The sequence below is a fragment of the Sceloporus undulatus genome, chromosome 4 (genome assembly GCF_019175285.1).
Source record: "Sceloporus undulatus isolate JIND9_A2432 ecotype Alabama chromosome 4, SceUnd_v1.1, whole genome shotgun sequence".
Taxonomy (NCBI): Eukaryota; Metazoa; Chordata; class Lepidosauria; order Squamata; family Phrynosomatidae; genus Sceloporus; species Sceloporus undulatus.
Genome location: NC_056525.1, coordinates 136014451 through 136037406, shown reverse-complemented (window position 1 = coordinate 136037406; position 22956 = coordinate 136014451). Strand labels below are relative to the sequence as shown.

Genomic DNA, 22956 nt, shown 5'->3' with positions numbered 1-22956 from the left:
ACTTTCCACTGCTTCTTCATAGGCAAACGGTAGAGGGAAATATATGTCATCCACATACTAATACAGATTGAAAATCCCATAGAATCATAGAGTTGGAAGAGACCACAAAGGCCATCCAGTCCAACCCCCTGCCATGCAGGAAATCTCAATCAAAGCATATCTCCTTAAACAGAAGTGTTTTGGATTTGGATTTTTTTTTTTCACTTTTGGAATATTTGCATATACATAATGAGATACTTTGGAGACTAAACCTAAGTCTAAACACAAAAATAATTTATCTCTCATATACACTTTCTACCCAACTGGAAGGTAATTTATATAAGATTTGTATACACTGAACCCTCAAAAAGCAAAAATGTCACTATCTCAGCCACTCGTGGATAGTTTTGGATTTTGGAGGATTACTGGTTTCTGGATAAGGGATACTCAACCTGTAGTACTGTCCTCAAAATTTCTGGATTTTCATATAGATATGAGAAAGCATGTAGCCCAAGTGCCACCAGACAGAGCACCGAGACACTTTATTCTCGCACCTACCTTTTTGAAGCCACCCCTATTGTATCTGGAGGAGATCTAAGAGAGCCATTTTCTCCTGTCTATTTTAAATCAGCAGTTGTTACTTTAAAAGGCAGCTTCCATCCTCAAGATAGACAACAGATTGAAAGTGGTGGAGGTAAGTGCTTTTATCCAGAAACACCTCAGCTTGAGATACTACTTCTCAAGCCAAGCATAGAAGCATATGCCAGTTACATATTCAGTACAACCAGCTAGTGTTAGCTTTAATTAAAATGACACACCCGTCTCTATCTTTGTTAATTTAATGAAATGTTAAGACTTTTGGATATAGTTAATATTTTGGAATGTCTACCTGTCTTAGAAAGTAATCTTGCCTTCTAACCAGTGCAACACCTGAGGTAGATTACAAGATGAATTTAAACAAAATCCAAAATCCAAATGGCTAAACATTAATAAAACAATTAGCTGAAGACCAAATTAAAACTGTTAAAACATAACCGTGACCACCTTAATAGAGTGTTGTTTATTTAATAGGGCTTAGGTGCTGAATTATTTTTTAAAATCAGATAAAATAATAGCACAAACGCAAGATCTTAGGTTGTGGAATGGCTCTTGTCCTTCTGCTTTAGGGTTTGGAAATCAGTTTGGGTTGCTGTCTCTCTGAAAGCAAGTTGCTTCTCAGCTTGCAGTTGCTGGTTATGAGCGGAAAGGATGATGGCATCCCTGAGGGATTCCTTCAGCAGTTTTCGATATTGCCTTTCAAGGGCATCCATCTGCTCTTCAGCATGTCTCTTAAATGCTTGGAACACCTGTAAAAGAAATCCAAAGAGGATTTTACTCCATGGCAGAGAAAGTGATAAACAGGCCTGGGAAAGAATTTCTAAACTTTCTGTATAACAAGTGGATCTGATCCCAAGGGCATCCAATGTTACTGAAATGCTTCCCGCCCTATACAAGAAGCAACCTCCAAAACAAGCTGCCAATACCTTACTCATTCTTCTTCCCCTGGGAGCTGGCATACTCTTTTTACCTTCCACTCTCACAATTGCTGCTGCTTTACCTCAAAAAATGGTCCATGATCTTACCTTGCTCATGGGAAACATGTGAGATGCTCTATTTTAAAGGGTTCTGTGGTGCAGATTTCTGCCTCATCATGTTAGGACTAGGGTGAGTTTGAAGCATCCTCGCTACTGCAATGATCTTCAGTAGTATGGCCATGGTGCTGTGAGGAGGTTTTAACCTCACATCCCACCCAAATCAATAAAAGTAGCATGGTGATGTACACAAGGGGAAAGCCTCTGCATTACTGCAGCAAAAGGAAGAAGAAGGAAACAGTAGGGCCACTGCGTGCAGAAGATGGCAAAATGCTAACAGAAGTCAAAGAAAAGGCAGAAGTACTCAACACCTTTTTTGCTTCAGTCTTCTCAGAAAAGGAAAAGGGTGCTCAACCTGAGGATAATGGAACAGAGGACAGATTAGGGGAATTTCAGCACAGAATAAGTAAAGAGATAGTACAGGAATACCTGTTTAACCTAAACGAATATAAGTCTCTAGGACCAGATGAACTACATCCAATATTAAAAGAACTGGCAAATGTAATATCAGAACCATTGGCAATAATCTTTGAAAACTCCTGGAGAATAGGAGAAGTCCCAGCAGACTGGAGGAGGGCAAACGTTGTCCCCATCTTCAAAAAGGGGAAAAAAGAAGATCCCAACAATTATCGTCCAGTTAGTCTGACATCAGTACTAGGAAAGATTCTGGAGCAGATCATTAAACAGAGAGTCTGTGAACATCTAGAAGGCAATGCCATAATCACAAAAAGTCAACATGAGTTTCAGAGAAACAAGTCATGCCAGACAAATCTTATCTCTTTCTTTGATAAAATTACCAGCTTGGTAGATTAAGGGAATGCTGTGGATATAGTATATCTTGATTTCAGTAAGGCCTTTGACAAGGTTTCCCATGACATTCTTGCAAACAAGCTAGTAAAATATGGGCTAGACAAGGTAACATTTACATGGATTTGTAATTGGTTGAGTGGCTGAACCCAAAGGGTGCTCAACAATGGCTCCTTTTCATCCTGGGGAGAAGTGACCAGTGGGGTCCCACAGGGCTCTGTCCTGGGCCCAGTGCTATTCAATATCTTTATCAATGACTTGGATGACAGAATTGGGGGCATACTTATCAAATTTGCAGATGACGCCAAATTAGGAGGAGTAGCTAACACCCCAGAGGACGGGATCATAATTCAAAATGACCTGAATAGACTAGAAAGCTGGGCCAAAGCTAACAAAATGAACTTCAACACGAAGAAATGTAAGGTACTGCACTTAGGGCGGAAAATGAAATGCACAGATATAGGATGGAGGACACCTGGCTGAACGAAACTACGTTTGAAAGGGATCTGGGAGTCCAAGTAGACTACAAGATGAACATGAGTCAATAGTGTGATGCAGCCGCTAAAAAGGCCAATGCGATTTTAGGTTGCATCAATAGAAGTATAGTGTCTAGATCAAGGGAAGTAATATTCTCCTTCACTAGCTCCCCTTTCCCTTCCGTATTCAGTATAAGTTTCTATTGTTGACCTTTAAAGCCCTGCATGGGCTGGCCCCTCTTTATCTGAACTTCTTTCTCCGTACATTCCCACTCATACTCTTTGTTCTAGCTGTCAAGGTGTGCTGTCCCAGGCTTGGATTTCCACTGTCCCATCCCAGATTCGTCCCTTCTCACTTGCTGCCCCTCACTCCTGGAACCTTCTTCCCCCACAAACACGGGTCATCACTTCTTTGATGACACTTTTACATCTGAGTTGAAAACTATTCTCTTCAGGGAAGCATTCCCATGCACTATGTGATTACCTATCTGATATTTGATTGGATAGTTGATGTTGATGTTTTTAATTGTTGCCTGCTTATTTTAACCAATTCTATCTTATATTATTACTTATTGTTTTATATGTATTTTGTAGATTGTACACCACAAAAAATAACAGCAACTGAGTAAAAAACAACAACAATTGAGCCTTAGAACTGTTAAAAAATTACTTTAAAAATAATATCCCAAGCTTTGACTTTAGCTTCCCTTCCACCAAATCCAATAATGAGTGAGCTGGTTCAGCTCACCCATCTCAAAGAGGCTGCCAGAGAGCCACTAGTGTAAAATAGTTAAAGTGATGTCAAACTACATAAATGCTGCAGTGTAGATTCAGTCTTTGAAGGATCACTTTGCAACAGGGCATCATAGCTCTGGTGACCTGCAAGAAGTGCTGCTTCTGAGTTTGAATTTCATGTTGGCATTCCTGGTACAGCTCCTCCAGATCTTTTTCTGCTTCTGCCTGTTCTCTTTGCAGTGTATCCATACACAAAGTGAACAAGGGCTTTTCCTTCTGCCAGAGTAGAGGTTCTTGCTGGGCTGGGGAAATCTGGAATTCAAACAGAAGAAAACTTTCAGATGTGTTGTTATGTCACTACACCAGAGCAGGGCAAAGCATAGCCCTCCAAGACTGTTTTTCTGGTGCCTTAAGTAAGAGGGTGACTGGATCAAGGAAACTGAACCCAAGTTTTACATCCTGATTCTGTTTCTAGTATTGCTGATGGTTAAGAAAATTTCTCTCTTGCAGGATGTTGTATGCTTTTGTCTCAGAGTGGTCTTAGTATTTCTTACACAAACTATTCCCTTCCTAGAGGAGCTTAAAGATCCAAAACACACTGCAGAAATAATCCAGTTTGAGACTGCTTTAACTGCCCTGGCTCAGTGCTAGGGAATTCTGGGAACTGTAGTTTTGTGAGACATTTAGCCTTCTCTGTCAGAGAGCTCTGGTGCCACAATAAACTGTTCACAGGATTCGCTAGCACTGAGCCAGGGCAGTTAAAGTGATCTCAAACTGAATTATTTCTGCAGTGTGTTTTGGACCAATAACACTGAGCTGCCAATGAAACCACTAAACTTCTTACCTTCTCTTGGCCTTCCAGCTCCTTTTCCACTCTCAAAATCTCCTGCTGGATCAGGAGTTTGTGTTGTTTTTGGAGATGCTGCCTCTTGACTTTGGCTAGAGAGAACCTCTCCTTAATACCTTGGTGCTGCTCACCAGCCCAGTTCTGAAAGAGAGCAGCATAATGGTACAGTTCAAATTTAAAGTACTGTAATCCAAGAAGTGCACGTTTTCTTCAGTCTGGCTTCCTCTGGACAACATAAATCATGTTTTATACATCCCAAGCTATTTGCAATACTGTGCAGAGTACTGTAAAACATACACAGAAAATATGTGCAGCCAAAGGACTGTTACTTTTGCTTTCCTGTCAGGGTTCTCGCCTGTGCTTTAGGTGATTGCCTGATATGCACAGATTTAGCACATGAAGCTTTCCCTGCTCGAAAGATAGGGAAAAAAATTCAACACAGTATTGTAACAGGCCCACCATTTCTGCAAGAAAAAAAGATGACAACCATACATACTCTACAGCAGAGGTATAGTCTTTTGGATTGCATCTTCCATAATGCCTCACTATTGACAATGCTGGCTAGTGTTGATGGGCCTGGGAAGTAAAAATACCTGTAGGATCATGATTGCCTTGGAACTTCTGGATGAGGAATCTACACTAGATTCTAATCTAAGTGAAGGCTTTACAACTAGAAATACTAAGTGAGTATTGAGCAGAGGCAAAGGGAAACAAATCCCTGCAACTGATTCTTTATTATTATAAATTATTATTATCGTCATCACCACCATTAACATTGGATGGGGGGGGGGTTGTCTTGTTTTTTAAACCTAAGCTTTTGTTTGCTTGGGAACAAGACCCAGCTCAGACGGATATTGCTAAACCATAGGCTTAAAACTGTGGCTCCTTACCATTTCTTCCTTCTCTAATGCAGTTTGTACATGGTTCAGATTGTGGTTAGCAAATATTAAATCACTGTTTCCATGCCACAATCCACGCAATTGATTTGGACTCCACAAAAGCTTATGACAAATAAAATTGGTTAAGCTTGAAGGTGACAGAAGAATGTTGTTTAAATCAGGATGTGATACCCCACACCACCTTTGACACTTACAGGGCTCTGTGCGTGGGTTGTCCCATCCAGGATCAGATCTCTATGGTTATAGGCTTCTTTGGTGAAATGATGATCTTTTGTAGCTTCTTCCTGGCCACCAACTTGGCCAAACTGGATATTTCGAATCCTACCATCTTCCATAGAAACAAAGATGTCAAATTAGCAGATGGAAAACTTTTCAGACACTGTGGGATAAGGTCTTGCTGTACAAGTTAAGATAAAATGTGCTCACTTTCATATCCTATCCCACTTTACATTAAGAATGTATTTCCTCTAACAACAGCTCTTCACAGATGCCTCTTTTTGAGATTTACTGATAGTATTTTATATTATCTGTCTGTAAAAACTAAGTCCATCTACACCAGATCAAATATAGTAAAAGGAACAACCTCATACAGATTTAATATTGGTGATTTTTCCTTTAGGGCTTTGTGTAGAAAGGTAGATAGCCAATATTGCACTGGATGTTGGATACACAGTGGAGGTGTCTTGATTCTACAAGTGAAGGTATTGTATTATCTGTGCATTTATTGACTTCATTTGAATTTCATGAAAGCCCTTTGAAATTCTTAACAGTTAGTAGTAGCCAATTCTTGCCCAGACAAATGTTCAGACCTTTTATCTCTTTCTGTTGATGTAGATCATTTTGTTTCTGCTGGCTTTTCGGATGGTTCCCAAATTTTTCCCTGTCATATATATCTGATGAGATCTGGACCTGAACAGAATACAGTTAAATTAGTTAAAACAACACAGGAGGTGACTTTCTCTCCCTCTCCCCCACACTTATGGTGCTTCTGTTACATTGCAAGTTGTTTCAGTGAGAAGCTTCTCAGCTCACTCTTATGTGTGAGTGCCTGAGCAAAATTTAGTCATCCGTTAGAAAAAGGGAGGAGAGGGAAAGAAAACGAAGAGCACACACCTATAATACAGTTTATTTCATACTGGCCTGAAATAATAATCTACAGGTTGATTTTTCCAATTTAAAATGATGGTGTACCTCAAAAGCTTGAGAGAAAGGATGAACAAACAGAACAATATTACTTTTTCAGCTCTTTGGACTACTGGGTGATGTGCTGTGAAAAATGGACAGGGCTTCTTTTGGAACATTTGTTCCCCCATATCAGAGAATGGGGTTGAAAAACTGAGATTGGGTACTTACCCTGGCTGCAAGGAAAGTGTCCCCTTCCTTTATTTCATCAGCTGATTTCTCCTTTTTCTCCCAATTTTGACTCTTCAGAACCTTGAAAACAGTCCAACACAATCTGTTAGCTTCAAGACAGGCTATACTTTGGGCCATATCACCAAGAAACCCTTGAACCAACCCTAAGTGGTACCCTAACAGCAAGAAAATACTATGTCCCACTGTCTTTCATGGCCATTCCAAAAGGATCAATGCACCTCACTGTACAAAAGGTCTAGTCTTTTTAGGAATTAACAAAAAGTAAAACAGAAACATAACTAATTTTTCATTATCTGAAAACTACACTTAGGTTAGGTAAATAAAATGTATGCAAGTCCCACAACAACAAAAATTCTCAAAACTAAAACATTTTTTAAAATCTGATTTTTTTTATTCTCCCTGCCCCAGGAATAAAACAATATTATTAAGATTTCATTTCCCTTTAGCTTTAGGGGTAAATTCTCCTGGTAAGGGTTAATAAGAAAGGGGGTGAAGTGTGTTTTGTTTTGTTTATAAATCATTATCGTCTTATGAAAACTAATAGCTTGGCATAAATATACTGTACAAATCTGGATGTCCCATCTTTAAAAGGATATTGTGAACTGGGAAAGGTACAAAAAAGATCAACCAAATCATCTGGACACTGGAACACATTCCATATATGAGGAAAGGCCCAAGTGTTTTTAATACAGGCATATCTTAGTTAACAAAGCCACTAACAAAGAAGCTTATTTTTACAAAGTCATTTTAAACCAGTCTGGTCCCCCTTTTACTCCTTGTCTTCTGCCTAAGATCAAACATTGATCAGAATGGAGACTGCAGTCAAGAAATCAGAAGAAGACTGGGAGGGAAACAGATTGGTATGAAAAGCCAGATTCCAGTCAGCTTGGGGGCTTGGCATACCGACACCACATGCCCCCAAGACGCCCAGAAGCTGTGCTGGTGCTCAGATGTAGGCTGGCTTCCAGGCACTCCAGCAGCACAGCATTTGTATGCCATGTGCCACCGGAGCAGCTTGAAGCCACCCATGGGCCGCCCGCACAGGGTGGGAAAAGGCGCCTTTCTGCTGGCCCAAAAAGAAGTGTCTCTTTGCCATTCCATTTTTGGCTGGCTGCAAAGCGGATTGGGGCAGCAGCATGTAGTTGCCATGGCCCCGATCCATCTTCGGAAGGAATGGCTTCAAGCTGTCTCTTCAAGGCTATCTGTTTCGGCCCTAGGAATGGGAAGGGCAACTATGAAAAAAATAGAAAAGATCCTAAAGTGTAAAGATATATAACTGAGCACTAAAGTTAGAAATTGTGCAAGCCATCGTATTCTCCATCATAACATACAAATGTGAGAGCTGGACAGTGAGGAAAGTAGATAGAAATAAAATCAACACATTTAAGATATATTACTTGAGAAGAGTGCTGAGGATACTGTGGGTGGCTAAAACAAACAAGCAAACAAATGCCTACTAGAATAGATCAGGACTCTCCCTGGAAGCCAAGATGGCTAAATAGAGGTGGTAATACTTTGGCCACATCATGAGAAGGCATCACACACTGGAAAAGACAATCATGCTTGGAAAAGTGGAGGGCAGGACTGAACCTGTAGGACCTGAGTAGAGAGGATGAGAATACGGGGTCTTGGAGAAGTCTCATTCACAGAGTTGAAGTCAGTTCAAGGGCAGTTAACGATAACAAGTATGACTCCATTTCTGTAGCCTGGATGAACTCTGTGCAAATGGCTGTGTTTCACATCTATAGGGCCTATGAGATCATTCCCTACTTATGCTTGCCAGATTCTAGATTTAATTGGCCAAAGTTTTCTATCAATCCAAAATACTGTGCCTCAAATTTAGCTGTGGGTGCTTGAAATTTCTGGTACATTGGTTGCACAGCTAGGCCGTTATTGTTCAGGATTTGTATTACCAGAGTGATGCTGTGTAACCATATTACCTGTAGCTCCTTTATCACCTTCTCCAACTGAATGATTATCCTGCCCTGCTCTGCCTGATCACTGAGGAAGAGCTGGGCTCTCAGCTCCCCTATTGCTGCTCTTCGTTTCTGAGCCTCTTGAGTGGGGTCCCAGTGGGTTGGTGCAACTCTTTTTGTTACAGTTCTCACTTGTTCAGTCAGTGAGATGGCAGACAGTATCTCTTCTCCAGAAGCATCTAAAAAAGATACAACACTCTTAGCTAAGGTTCAAGATGGCCCTTCTGTATTATCTCTGAATTTCTTAGCACATGGAGTAGTCTAGAAGGAAATCTCTGTCATTTTGTTCTCATGGGAATATATCATTTGCATTTATCATAACAAAAAATGTGCTCAATGCACTTCACAGTAGGTTTAGTGAACTTTATGCTTTTCTCCTGGCCTCATGTCCAGCCATCCAGTCTTGGAAGATTACAATATGTAACTTTTAAACTGTGTTTAGTCCTGGAAAAAAAGCAGTTTTGGCAATACCTATCACATGGCATCATCTCTGACCTGTAACTGTAACTGCTGTGCCCCCTTTGTGTGGTCCCCTTTTCATTGAAGGGAGAAACCTACCAATGAACTCTCAATTGTGCTAGTCCCCAGGTGCAAAACATTGCTGCCAGGGAAGTTGTGTTGTTGGTAGTGACATGGTGTTAGTGTCCCCTCCACTCCCACTGTCTCTCCTCCCCCTTGCTATTCCCAAACAGCCTGTTTACCTTTATTTATTAATTTTTCTATTTCTTTTATTTAAAAAAAAACACCTTAGATTGCAGTAACAGAATTCTGGAATTGCACAGAAAAGTGAAAATTAATATAAACATTTAAAAAATGGAAGGCATGCTGAATAGGGCAAGAGGGAATCAGGAAGAGAGCACAATGGCAGCAGTCACACAATTGCAAAGACATGCAGTGATGCAATGAATACAAACAGATATAACTCCATTTTTGTTGACAAGCATCATTGCAGCAGGAATGGGGCTCATGTGATAAAGCCCTCAGAACAACAGTATTGCCTTACTGGATTTAATATCTTATGGTGAAAGTTTGTTAGTGGTCATACCACAAACTATGCCTTGTTGGGGACCCATGATATTTGCAGAAGGATATTCACCACAATACTGGCTATTGCAATTAGATATGCCAGTAGGCATCACTGATGCATAACACTTTGGAGTCATAATCCATTTAACATTTGATTTATTCAGAATTTTTAGTTTTCTTTTTTAGATGCTGTACACTCTTCTGCTTGAATTCCTAAATTAAAGAGTTGAAAAGCACCAAAGAAGCTCCGTTTCTTGATCTAAAATCCCAAAGGATGGAGGACACAGGCAAAGATCTTGCACAATGGCTTAAACACAGTAGTGGTGCGCATTCAGAAAGCATGTAAAGAGTCACACTCCACGCTGGGGCTAATAAGGCCTTCTCAGATAGGGATGACCATGGTAATACATGCCTTAGTTACCCCTGGTTGGCTTACTATAATGAACTCTACATGGAGCTGCCTTTGAAGAACATTTGGAAACTGTCAGTTCAGTTTGTAATAATTTACTCATATTCACAAATTGCTTCTTATTCAGAGAAAGAACTTGAGGTTTCAAAAATTCAAATGCAAGGGAGAGTGAATGTGATGCCATTTTGCCGTTATCAGGATCAGGACCACCATGCAGATAAAAACCAACCTGGCAGGGTCAGGCATAACAGCAAAAATGTAAGGGTGTTGTCTTCCAGCAGTCGCTTCAGGATCCAGGGGAGAAACCCTGCTTCAGGAGGAAGGGGCACAGCAGATAAAGCCCAAGAAAGAGGCAAAAAGCTGGACAAGGAAAAAGCATCAAGGAATAAATAATCACAGAAGCACATGGAGTATCTAAGCACATGAAACATTAATTAGGCTGAGGGATGAGCAGAAAATGTGACTTTGCCCAGACGTCAGAAAAGTGACTTTTTGTACACCCACAATTCCTCAACTAGCTTGGCTAGCAAGAGAAAACAGTTCTAGGAAATGTAGCCCCAATACTTACTTTTCTGAGCTCTGTTCAGAACTCTATACTTACGGATCAGTGCAGGGCTGCTCATTTGCTCCAAGGAACTCAAAGATCCGGACAGTAGCACGCTGAAGCCCCTGACCCTCTGCCACTTTTGTTTCAATGGTGATGGTAAAGAGGATGCCACATCTTAGAGAGGAAAATAAGGCAGTTAAGTCTGGGCAGATAGTTTATTATGTATGTTCCCCGCTAATATCTCATTCAGATGTCTACTTTGCAACTCAGCTTCACTATTTGAGTATACCATGTTAATTTTTACTGCTTTCTTCATCTCTGCTCTCACAGTGTAGTGGAATAGCAAGAAGATGAGAAAGGATAATAGGTAACTGCACATTTTCAGTGTCAGAAAAGAGCTCAACATATCACAGCTGTTTCTTTTGTACGATTTGATCCATAAAAAAGGTAAAGTCCCAAATGTGTGGGGAAGAAGCATTTTATGCATATAGCTCTCAGTGTGCACATGTGCATACCTAACAGTGCTGCATGTTTGTAAATCAACAGGCTAAACTTACTGCTGCAATGTTCCTAGTCCACACTACATATCCCATGTGATTTCTAATACAAAGGGTCATTGAAATGTGTTGCATGTGGAGGCAGCATTTGAATTGGATCTGGATGGTTGAGCTCATGTACTAGACAACTGCCAAAACTCTAACCGCTACAGCCAAATAGAACCATATTTCACAGATTCTGAAGATGCTTTCTTGGCTGCTTCGTGTAGATGGCTATCTATTCATTTCCGAGCCCAATTCAAAGGTGGAGGTGCTTCCCTTCAAAGGCCTAAACAGCTTGGACCCAAAAGAATGTTGATCTCTATAGCTTGCCTGTGTCAAAAGAGCTGCAGGGAAGACACTTTTCCAAGTATCTTCAGTATATTATGCGACAACAAAGGAGAAACTTTGGTGCTAAGGTATTTGATTGTGGAACATTCTTCCTTTAAAGCAGGGTGGGAAAGTGGTTGGACTGCAGTTCCTACCATCCCAACCATAACTGCTGATGATATGGAATGCTGGGAGCTGTAGTTCAACAACATCGGGAGGGCTGCATAATGTTAACCCCTGCTATAAAAGATATACAGTGGTACCTCGGGTTACGAAATTAATTCGTTCCACCGTTCCGTTCGTAACCCGATAATTTCGCAACCCGAAAAGGCTTTCCGTTAGCGCTGGAAAGCCGCTAGCCGCACTTTGCGTTTGAATTTCGCGCCGAAATAAATTTCGTAACCCGAAAAAAATATCGTAACCCGGAACAGTTTTTTCCAATCTAACTTTTTCGTAACCCGGAAATTTCGTAACGCGATCATTTCGTATCCCGGGGCACCACTGTATCTGATATCAACATTGCAGGTTAAAATTTTTCTTGTTTGTCCAGGTATTTTAAATCATATCATTGCTTGTGTTATTATAAGGTCTACCTCTTAATTGCTTTGAGGATTATTTTTCTGGAGGGTTTTGGGAGGGGGGTTGTGTGTTTTTATACTTATTGTATAGCAGCACCCTGATATCTAGAGGAATGAAGAATGGTTTACAAATTATCAAGAGGCTACTGTTGTGACAGAATACAGATCAACAGAATGGTTTTCAATTGGCAAGGCAGTCAAACAAGGCTGCATCTTATCATCCGATCAGTTTAACGTGAAGAAAATTGCTGAGTTTGGTTCATTTTTCATGAAACTTAGTATGAGACAAATTTTAGAAAGTGAAATTCTATCACTTTATCTCTTCAAATTGTATGCCAAAAATATATGTAAAACAGGATTAGATTTGGAGGAAGGAGGTGTGAAAATTGGAGGAAGAAACATCAACAACTTAAGATATGCAAATGGCACGATAGTGCTAGCAGAAAATAGCAAAGACTTGGAACAATTACTGAAGAATATCAAGGAAGAAAGTGCAAAGGCAGGTTTACAGCTGAACATTAAGAAAGCAAAAATAATGACCACAGATGATTTACATCACTTTAAAGTAGATGGAGAAGATACTGCAATAGTTCAACATTTTCTATATCGTGGCTACATCATTAATCAGAATGGAAACCGCAGTGAAGAAATCAGAGGAAGACTAGGGAGAACAGCTATGAAGGAACTAGACAAGATCCTAAAGTATCAAGATATATAACTGAATACTAACGTTAGGATTATCAATACCATCATATTTCTATGTATGGTTGGGAAAGCTGGACAGTGAAGAAAGCTGACTGGAAGAAAATCAACTCATTTGAAATGTGGTGCTGGAGAAGAGTTTTACAGATACTGATGGCTAAAAAGATAAATAAATGGGTCCTAGAGCAAATCAAATCTGAACTCTTCCTAGAAGCCAAGATGACTGAACTGAGACTGTCATAATTTGGACATGTCTTGAGACGACATGACTCACCAGAAAAGACAATAATGTTTGGTAAGATAGAAGACAGTAGGAAAAGAGGAAGACCACATTCCAGATGGAAAAACTCAATCAAGCCATGGCCCTTAGTCTGAAAAATCTGAGCAGACCTGTTGATGATAGGGGGACTAGGAGGTCTGTCCTTCATAGGTTTGCCATAAGTCAAAGTCAACTTGATGGCAGTTAACATTACCAAACAACATGTAACAAAGACTAAAGGGTTGCTGTATAATGGTCAACCTTTATTAAATCTTGTGTGGTATAGTCATTGCCGAAGGAGTGGGCATCCTGTGACCTTCTTCTGTGACCCACTAATCCCTGTATAGACTTTCCCCCATAGCCTTCCTGAAAAATTCAGGAGGAATGCTAAAACATGTTTTCTCCTATTGGATGCTTCATATTGTTTTTATGGGGGGGGGGGGTAGGTTGGTCAATGAGCAAAAAGAAAAGAAACTTGAATGGCCTGGAAGCCATTTCTAGTTAATTTTTTTTTGTCATATTTGGGAGGCTTTTAAAAAAAATCCTAGTACTGTATGTCCTGTGGTGGTTTCCAGAGCTTAAAAATTGGTTGCTAGTTTTCGGAATTGCCCAGTTTGCATTAGAGTCTTGAACTTGGGAAATTAAGATTTTAGGCCACTGAACCAGTAGCTGTGTGATCACATTTAGATAAATCCAGCTGATTCAGTGGGTCTATTCTAGTTGTGACTAGCAACTGCATTTAGAACTAGTCTCCAATGAGCATTGAACTATCTGGATGATCATGGCCCAGTCACTCTCTTTCAGCCTGACCTATTGTATGAAGGAGGAGGTGAACCATGCGCACTCCCATTAAGCTCATTAGGGGAAAGTTCTGAAAACAGAACTAATAAATAAGTAATACAATTCCTGGCAGACTATGTGCTGAATCAGCACCTCAGCAGTTCTTCATAGATTCCTTTCTCCACTTGAAGGATGGCTGAAGGGAAGTCTGCTTGGGCAATATGCCTAGTTCTCTTTTATTACAGTCTAAGCAGGAAATCTTCAACAAGTCCCAGAAGCCAGCAGTGCACCCAGATCAAGTTCCTAGTGCAATAAAACCACTTCTTTTCCACTGTAAGCTTCAACTGGAATTGCAGTGGGCTTTCCACACACTGAGGGACATAGATCTCCTTTTTCGTTTGAGCATCCTCACCCCTACTGCATTATCACCCCTACTGCCTCTTCCCTGCTCTCTCCCCACTCATGCTGCTGCTTTTCGCTAGCTCACTCCTTCCCCATTTCTCTTTCTCCCCATAGTTTCTCCCATTTCCACCATCCTCTTCCTCTCACCACCACTTCCTTCCAAGTGCTTCAGGGATCCTTTCTCAGAGCATGTCATTGTAGTTGGGGTAGCCATAGAAACTGCCTATACTGGAGCAGCACTGGATATCTTAATGGCCACTTTGTGTGGATGCCTTGCTCTGAACGACCACTTCCTTGCTCCAACACACAGACTGCACTGGGGGCCTCTTCAGTTCGCTGGAGAGCTGTGCCAACTGTGTTCATTCTGCAGCAATTGTGCTGTAAGTGCTTTACCTAGAAGCATCACTGAAAGCATGGCTAGTGCATGTTTGCTGCCATCATCATTGGATTCCAGACTGGAGGCCTACTAATGCCATTCACTCATGCTAACTCACTGACACATTTTAGCAGATTGAAAATATTCAGCCTCAGAGAGATCTCCAAGATGTATATATAATGTGAGTGGCCAGAATCCAGTACAAAGCTGGCAACATGTATTAGTACTGACTGCTGTGTTCCATGTCCACAGAGTACTCAGTTTTATTCCATATTTTACTTTAAATCCGCAGTGCCAAGCCCTATCTGTAAATTGGTATATCTCTTTTAAAATACAAAACCTTAATCAGATTCACTGCCCCACTGAGATGGAAACCACCCACCTCCACGTACGTACTGCTTTCTTCCCTTCCTAAATGCATACCCCTGCCTTCTTGTGGCTCTTACGTGGCACTTTGTGGCTTTGGAAAAGGTTGCTGGAAACACCTTTGATACGCTGAGACTCCACAGCGGTAGAAGTGGGTGGCAGCTTGTGAATCAGTCACAATGATTTCAGTTGCCTCTTCCACAACCCTAAGGAGAGAAGCAGAGATTGTTGACAATGCTAATATCTTTAGCTGAGGTGTAAACATAAAGTGGGTGGTCAGAAGCCTGAAAAGGCTGTCTTTTTAACACCTAGTGCTTTTCATATCTTCTGCTACCTTATTTCTCTTTCCAGGTCTTTAATCTTAATTCAGAGACAGCTTGGCAAACAATTCTCTATAGCATACTGGTTTTGACATCCATTTAGTTCTTCATGCCTATTTAGGGATCTATTCATCTCTCATCAAGATCTGCAGCTAAATCATCGTGTACATGAAGGGCAACCATTCAGATCTGTTCTAAACCATTCAGACCTTTTTCTACTAACTTATATTGTTCCTGATTCTAGAAGACTAAAATGTTAGATGGAATTGACTGTGTCCTTGTCATCAAAGAACTGTAAACATTAAAGCCCAAGAAATACCAAAACCAGATACTTACAGCCCCAGTGGGGGGAGGTCCATCACCCGCAGGACTTGGCTTTTGGGACTAAGCAGGTCTTGGGCTTGTCCATCTGAGTAGATCTGAAAGGAGGTAGATATAAATAATGAGTCAGTTCACCTGCAGATATCTGAAGACTGTAAAATAGCAATGGCAAGTATGAGTGTATGGAGATGAATATAGTGATGTAGGTAGAGAATGAAAACAAAGTGGGATGGTGATCCCATGGGCCATAGCAATTCCATTAGAGAAAAGCACAGTGTACATGGGTCTTGTGCCATCATGTTCCAGGCACATTTGCTTACCTGGACAAAGCTGATGGTTTTCAAAAACTGAGCATTATTTGAAGGAGAACTGGATTCTTGGAACACAGATTCTATTACCTAAGGACAAATAGGAGAAACTTGGAAAGCGTGTAACAAACCAAGTTTTATAGTTGCTTGCTATGTATAATTCTTTACTACCACTTTTCTACGAATTAATTATCCTTCATCCACTGATTTATTACCAACCATCCAGACAATGTTGGGATATCAGCTGTTGCAGTCTAGTGTTTTTTGAACTGTTCTACTAGTTGTCCTGATTTGTGGTAATGTGGGCCCTTGGTATCCACTGGGATTTGGTTCCAGCCAGGACTCTCCGTGAATACCTAAATCCATGGATACTCAAGTCCCATTATATACAATGGTGTAGTAATATGACATCCTTTATATAAAATGGCAAAGTCAAGATTTGCTTTGTGCATATGCTTTAAAAAATTTTTTTAGGGCGTGGATGGTTAAATCTGTGGAGAACTACCTGCACAATGAAATGGGAGTCTTTTATGTGTGGGTTGGCAGAACACCATTAACACCCTTGGACTATGAGGTTAGGCTGATGTACTTTGTGATGCCCTTCCAGCCACACTGTCAATAGTTTTTTTCCCCCCTCTGTATTTTTAAACCACTAGATGGAACTGCTGTGATCAAAAAGAAGGAAATGGAGCAGGGTCTTCTCCATCCCACCAAAACACAAATTGTTGTGTTTATAGTTACTTTTGTTAGTTCAGTTCCTGGTGGTCAACCTTCTACTAATAACCTGGTTGCCAACTTTCTAGTTATGTATGTTGTTAGGCTCATCCATTGATGTAGAAATACAGCCTGCAGGTGGGGATGCTCTTGAATCCTTCTCAATTTGGTAGTTTCTGCTAGAACATGCACTCTGCTAACATAGCTCTCAGGACTGCAGGATTCCCTTAACATCATGATGATATGCTACAATAGGACTTTGTAAAAATTGCCAACCTTTTTCACAATCAATAACAAGGTTGTCAGTCTCTTACGACAGGAGGAACGGTCTGCATACGAGGTGCCCAGCAAAGGAGACAGACCCTACATAGGAAGATAGTTGCTGTCATTTGATTCTGTAGCTACTGCACCTTTCTTTGTCCTCCCTTACCTTCTGGACTAAGTCTTGGATTTGTGCCTGGACTCCACAGTAATGAGCATCACACATGAGCAAGGATACACTGTAGCCAAGAGACACCATGGCCAGCAGAGGTTGCAACTGTTCCAGGAAAAGCTTGTCCTGGAAGTGGAAGATAAAGAGGCTACCTTGAATGAGCATCTACTAGAGCTGGTCCAGAGCCCACATCTTGGCACAGTCAGGCAGACACCCAAATACCCATGACTGATGCTGGCCCTGTCTTTGAAAAAAACAACCCAGTTTTACATGTTCTGTCAAAAAGCACTATAAAGCATTGGGGGAAGGTTGCCACAACCATTATCTTCCTTCTCTACATCAATGCCCTCACCCTCCCACCCCACTTACTCAGTTGCTGGGTAAATGGCCTGTGTACAACGCATAGTGAGAACTGAACAAACACTTTTGTGTGTGGGTTGGATTTTTTTTTTTTACTTAAGAAATAATTTGAGTGAAAACGTCCTTCCCCAAAGTAATTTTGGAACTAATTAGAATATTTCAGTACACATCAAATTCTAGTGAAACTGCTGACACTTCTAGATTTGTCACTGGAAGGCAAACTTAAAATAGGGCACAAGGATCCTTCCCCAAACCAACAGATGGCTCAGATTTTCAAAATCTATCTCTGCACTGATGATGGTCAACAGATATGTGCCTTTGGGTTTTTTGTTTTGTTTTGTTTGTAAAGGATGGCTATAAGCAGTGGGAGCTGGTCAGTGAGGGAATGAACCAATGCTACTTTAATATGAACTTTAAAGGAGTTATCCAAAGTGTTGAAGCTGTTTTTAAGGACAGGGATTAGCTTCTGGGGGAGCTCTTTTAAAGTTTGGAGTAAATTGAGAGCAGATTCACCATGCCACTGGCATGGATGGAAGTCATAGCTGGTTACAACAAGAGGTGCTGCAAGACAGAACCTGTAAAGTGGTGCAGGAGGATGCATTCTTTGCCTCACATAAAGTAGGGCTCAGCGTTGTCCAAGGAAAGTGAATTAGCGGGAGATTCAGAACAAGCCAAAGGAAGTATTCTTCACAGAATGTATTAATTTGTTGCTATGTAGGATGTTGTGATGGTCTCACTGCTTTCAGTGGCTTTCTAGGAGATTAGACAATTCAGTAGAGGAAAGTTTACCAATGCCTACTTTTCGTAATGGTTATATGGTGCTTTGTTGTTCAGATGCAGTGTGCTCCCAGATAACAGTTGCTGAGGAAAAAGTGCATGGAAGTCCTTGGGGCTATGTATATGGGCAGGCCACTGTAGAAAGTGGAATTCTGGACTAGGTGGGCCATAGACTCACCCAGCAGTCTTTTCTTAATCATCATCCCATTCCCATACGGCACTTAATGAGATTCTTAATTTCTGCTGTATCTATCTGATTCATAATTATATTACATTTGGTCCTCATTTATTACAGCTGATGCTTATCAATTCAAAAGAAACATGTAAAGAAATGCACAGTGATAGTGTGTGTTGCTGCGCTGCTGCTGCTGCTGTTTGTTCAGTTTGATTTCCCACACATCCTCTCCTTAATAATAATAATAATTTTTTATTTATAACCGCAATTCCAAAGATCATAGCGGTGAACAGCAAGTAAGCTAATTAGCAAGTAAGCTAATTTGCCCCCAAGTCTGGGTACTCATTTTAGCGACCTCAGAAGGATGCAAGCCTGAGTCGAGCTTGGACCCTTTGCTGGTCTTGAACTCGCAACCTTGTGGTTTTGAGTGAATGCGCGCAGTACAGGCATTTAACCACTGTGCCACCAGGGCAGTACAGTATTGATTTATACAGTCAGCACTTCTTATACATGGATTTTTTTATACACGATCAAGCATCCACAGTTTGAAAATTTAAAAAAAAAGTATAAATTTCAAATATTAAACCTTGATTTTCCATTTTTTATAAGGGACACCATTTTGCTATGTCATTATATTTAATGGGATTTGAGCATCCATGGATTTTGTTGTCCATGGGAATCTTGGAACCAAATCCCGGTGTATAACAAGGGTCCACAGTCCACTGTACTTTAAAACAGGACTATTCAGAGATTGTGAAATTCTCACTCACTCTCCTATTAATTATACCTTTTGGGGTGGTATCAGAAACAACCTGAAGGCACACAACAACAACAACAACAACAACAACAACAACAAGTCTTTATAACTAGGGAGGATTGCCTCTACTGACTATTTGCAAAAGGCCTGCCTTTTTCTACAAAGCTTCAAAAGCCCTAAGGTCTGTGCTCTTCTGGCACCCAGAACATGGGAAATGACAGATTAGCCCTGGTTACCCAAGCAATATTCCTGCTACCATCTGTAGCTGGGACTGTTGTTGGACATCTCTTACTAGTCAGCTGCCATGTCACAAATTAAATAGCATGGGACGAATCAGAATTCCCAGCAGAGGCAAGGTGAACCCATTGGCACGTGAAAATTCTGATTGTATTCCTTGGCCTAAAGAGTTTGGTATCAATCTCTGCATATTGTCTGCAGTAAAGAATATCCTCAACATTTTGTACCTGACCAGTGTCCAAATTGAAGACTCCATTGATGGTGAAGCAGCCTTCCTGGAAAGAAAGCAGCAGTACACAAATTATTATTTAGACCTTCTGGAGCGCACACTTTTCCAGTATCTTTCATGTTTGTTGTCTTTCATCTATATTTCTTTCTTATTCATGTTTTTCAAGGAATCCATTTCTCTCTGTTTCCCCCCCCCCTTCTTTTCATACAAGGTAGATCAGAGAAAATACGATGGTAATACAACAGGGTCTCCTACTAGATCCTCATAATTGGGAAGAGAAGAGATTGATTTAAGGATGAAGTGATCCTCTCAATCAGAGTTTTATCTGCAAAAGCACAGACCCGTCACTGTTGTCCTGTTCTGCTTATCCACACTGTGCTTTAAACCCTAAAAGCACATATACTCTCAACCCAGCCATATTGACAGTATAGTTGGTACTCCTCCAAGTAGCACCAGTTCTTCCACTCCAAAAACACTCACTGAGAATGACACAAGAAGAAAAGAGAAACACAGATTTTTCTAGGCAAACGTCTGTGATGGGCCTGTTTTATTGCAGCTGGTAAAACCATGGGCTATTGTTGTTCTTATATGTAATCCTATACTCATCGTGTTTGTATTTCTGCATATTCCAGTTATACTGTGATTGAATCTCCATCTTTTAAACCCTTTTGAGTTTGTTTTATATTGCAATATAATTTATAGTAAAAGAATATAACCAAGCTCGGCCTCAAGAGTGGTCTTAAATTACATAAATTAAACATCAATTACTGTATCTCAGTACTGAGAGCCAGTCTGGTATAGTAATTTGAGCATTGGACTATGGCAATTATCACATGCGGTTTTTAAATTGCAATTCTTCTGGGAAGCAAGCATCATCAGTGATGCTGACCTCACAATGCCACACCCCCCACCACCACTACACTGTGCCCCTGCCATCCCTTTTCATCCATGGGGCAAACCCATGAATGATCTGCCAATCACGCAATGCCACGGGTGCGAGAAGCCAAAGAACCTGTTATTTGCAAAGTGCAGGAGAAACCCAGGTTGGGTACAGGATGCCTACTTCCTGGGCACAGGTGTGTGTGAAAAAAATCCACCTTTTGACGTTTACATCCCATGTCTAGCATGGGAGAAAAGGGTGGTGCGATCATCTCCGTAGTGAGTGTGTTGTGGCGTGCTGTATTTTTTAAATCTTTAAATGAAATTATAATGCAAATAGTAAGTAAGTTGTTTATTTGGCCATTGACCAGTATAAAAGAAAATAAATAAAATGGTAATAAAATAATAATTGTACAGTACAATTATTAGAGGATTCAAAGAACAAACATCACAGTCCAACTCCACAAGCTTTCATCAGTTGTCACCAGCCAGTTGGGGATGCAATATTGCAAATATATTTTAAGTGTTTTAATGTTTTAACCATAATAGTGTATTGTGTGTTGTGTACTTTCAAATGATTTCTAACTTATCGCGACCCTAAGATGACTCTAACTCAGGGTTTTCTTTACACGATTTGTTCAGAGGAGGTTTGCCATTGTTTCCCCGAGGCTGAGAGCATGTGACTTGCCCAAGGCTACCTAGCGGGTTTACATGGCCAAGATGGGAATCAAACCCTGGTCTCCAGCATTGTAGTCCAACATTCAAACTTATTTAATTCTTTTTTAACTTTTATAATCAATGTTTCAGCTGTTACTGTTTTTTAAAGTATTGTAAGCTGCCATTTGGGGAGAAAGGCAGGATCTAAGTGCAACAAATAAATAAAGCTGTCACTGTGGAAGTTTCTTACCTGCACCCCTTTCTTTGCCTTATTAATGAATATCAAACGGTTAGAATCTTCATTCACCACCACGAAACTCTCTTGCTTCACGGAGCCTGGCAAGAACATGAGACAAACAGGCATGTTAGAGATAAAGCTCTTTCTATCCCCTCTCTCCCCACTCCTTGCTAATATATACTTGTCTGTGGGACAATTCCTATTGGTGCCTTTTAATTTTAATTTTTTGCATTATTCTGTAATATGTTTTCAACTCATACCACATTAATGATGTTTTGTTTTGTTTCCTCCTGATTTAACAGTCCATCCTACTTGGATAAGACTCTTTCTATGATGTACGGCAGTGAAGCATTCTCACTTTTACATCCATTGGTTGTTTTACAGCATTTTTTTTTCTTTTGCACTGACCACTTCCCCACCCAAAGTAGGCATTCCTTTATTCCTTAAACTCTATCATCATCACTGTAGAGTGGCCAGAAAATAATCTTGGCAATGTCCAAAAACTGGGAGGGGACAGGGAAGAGTTGTTGCAGCAAAACACGCCCGTTACCGTTACTTTATCATCATTCCCATGACGCGAGGAAAACAAACGTGGTGAAAGAGACAGCCATAATGTAAGAAAATACACGGGAGGAAAGAACTGCAACAGAATGTAGTATTTTTAAATCACTGGCATTGATTGATCCATTTAGAAAAACAGCTGTTTATACCAGGAAAACACACTGGATGGTTCAAAAAGAAAAAAAATGCATTATGTGAATTATTTACATTTACAGTTATCTGCAAAGAGACTGCTAGGTGTGGGGTACCTGCTAGCTGTCGAATTCCCACAGCAGCTTGGACATGCATCTCCTGTGCAGCCTGTAAGAAAGCACAGTAGAGATTGTGGAGAAGCCTCCATTCCTAGCAAAGGTTTCAGGAAGGCAATGGCAAGCAGCCAGGCAGACTGGTCCCAAGCCCTGGCAGATATGGCTGTAACCCAAGAGCCCAAGCAGCAGATGAGTAAAGAGGCAGCAGGCTGGCAGGCCAGCCCTTACAGCTAGAAACTGCTATCTCTATAAAACCCTTCTTGCCTTAATCTATTTGATTCTATAAAACAAACCCACCTGCTCAGCATCCATGGCTGATGGCAGCGGTATGCTCTCATTTTGCCCACACTTTTCATTTGAGGGCTGTGCGGAGCAGATAATGTTACTAGAGTGATAGAATTACTGTTAAATATTTAATTCATGTGTCTGGCCAAGGAAGCTCCTGACACTTATCCCTGGAGCACTGTAAATGCAGGATACAAAACAAGTGGCAGATTTATGAGCAGACAGAGAACTAGGACAGGCTAGGATAGAAAATTATTTGGTGCTTACAGGAATATTGTAGTCCTCAGCTCCATATCTTGGTGCTTGAAAGAATGCCTCCCAATCTTTTCACTCAGGCAAGGCTGAAAGCACAGGCAGGAGACTCATATTTAACTCAGAATCCCCCAAGCAGGATTGTAGCCACACTCAGGGATGTAGCCAAG

The 22956-nt window shown here is 40.7% G+C and overlaps 1 protein-coding gene across 2 annotated transcripts; it reads right to left on the bottom strand.

Annotated features, from left to right (window-relative positions):
• Positions 1-1045: 1045 nt before the first annotated feature.
• LOC121930079 lies at positions 1046-22586 on the bottom strand. Of its 2 annotated transcripts, XM_042466251.1 has the most exons (17): positions 22547-22586; positions 22250-22301; positions 21453-21538; positions 19665-19712; positions 17129-17257; positions 15997-16074; positions 15692-15774; positions 15116-15241; positions 10761-10880; positions 10389-10519; positions 8689-8903; positions 6728-6808; positions 6184-6283; positions 5569-5702; positions 4473-4616; positions 3773-3940; positions 1046-1325 (listed from the first exon to the last, which is right to left on the bottom strand). In XM_042466251.1, the coding sequence occupies exons 1-17, from the start codon at positions 22559-22561 to the stop codon at positions 1110-1112; spliced, it is 1926 nt and encodes a 641-aa protein (XP_042322185.1). In that variant the 5' UTR covers positions 22562-22586; the 3' UTR covers positions 1046-1109. The 2 variants fall into 2 exon arrangements, with proteins under 2 accessions (XP_042322185.1, XP_042322186.1); XM_042466252.1 differs by lacking the exon at positions 17129-17257.
• Between the last annotated feature and the right edge of the window lie 370 nt (positions 22587-22956).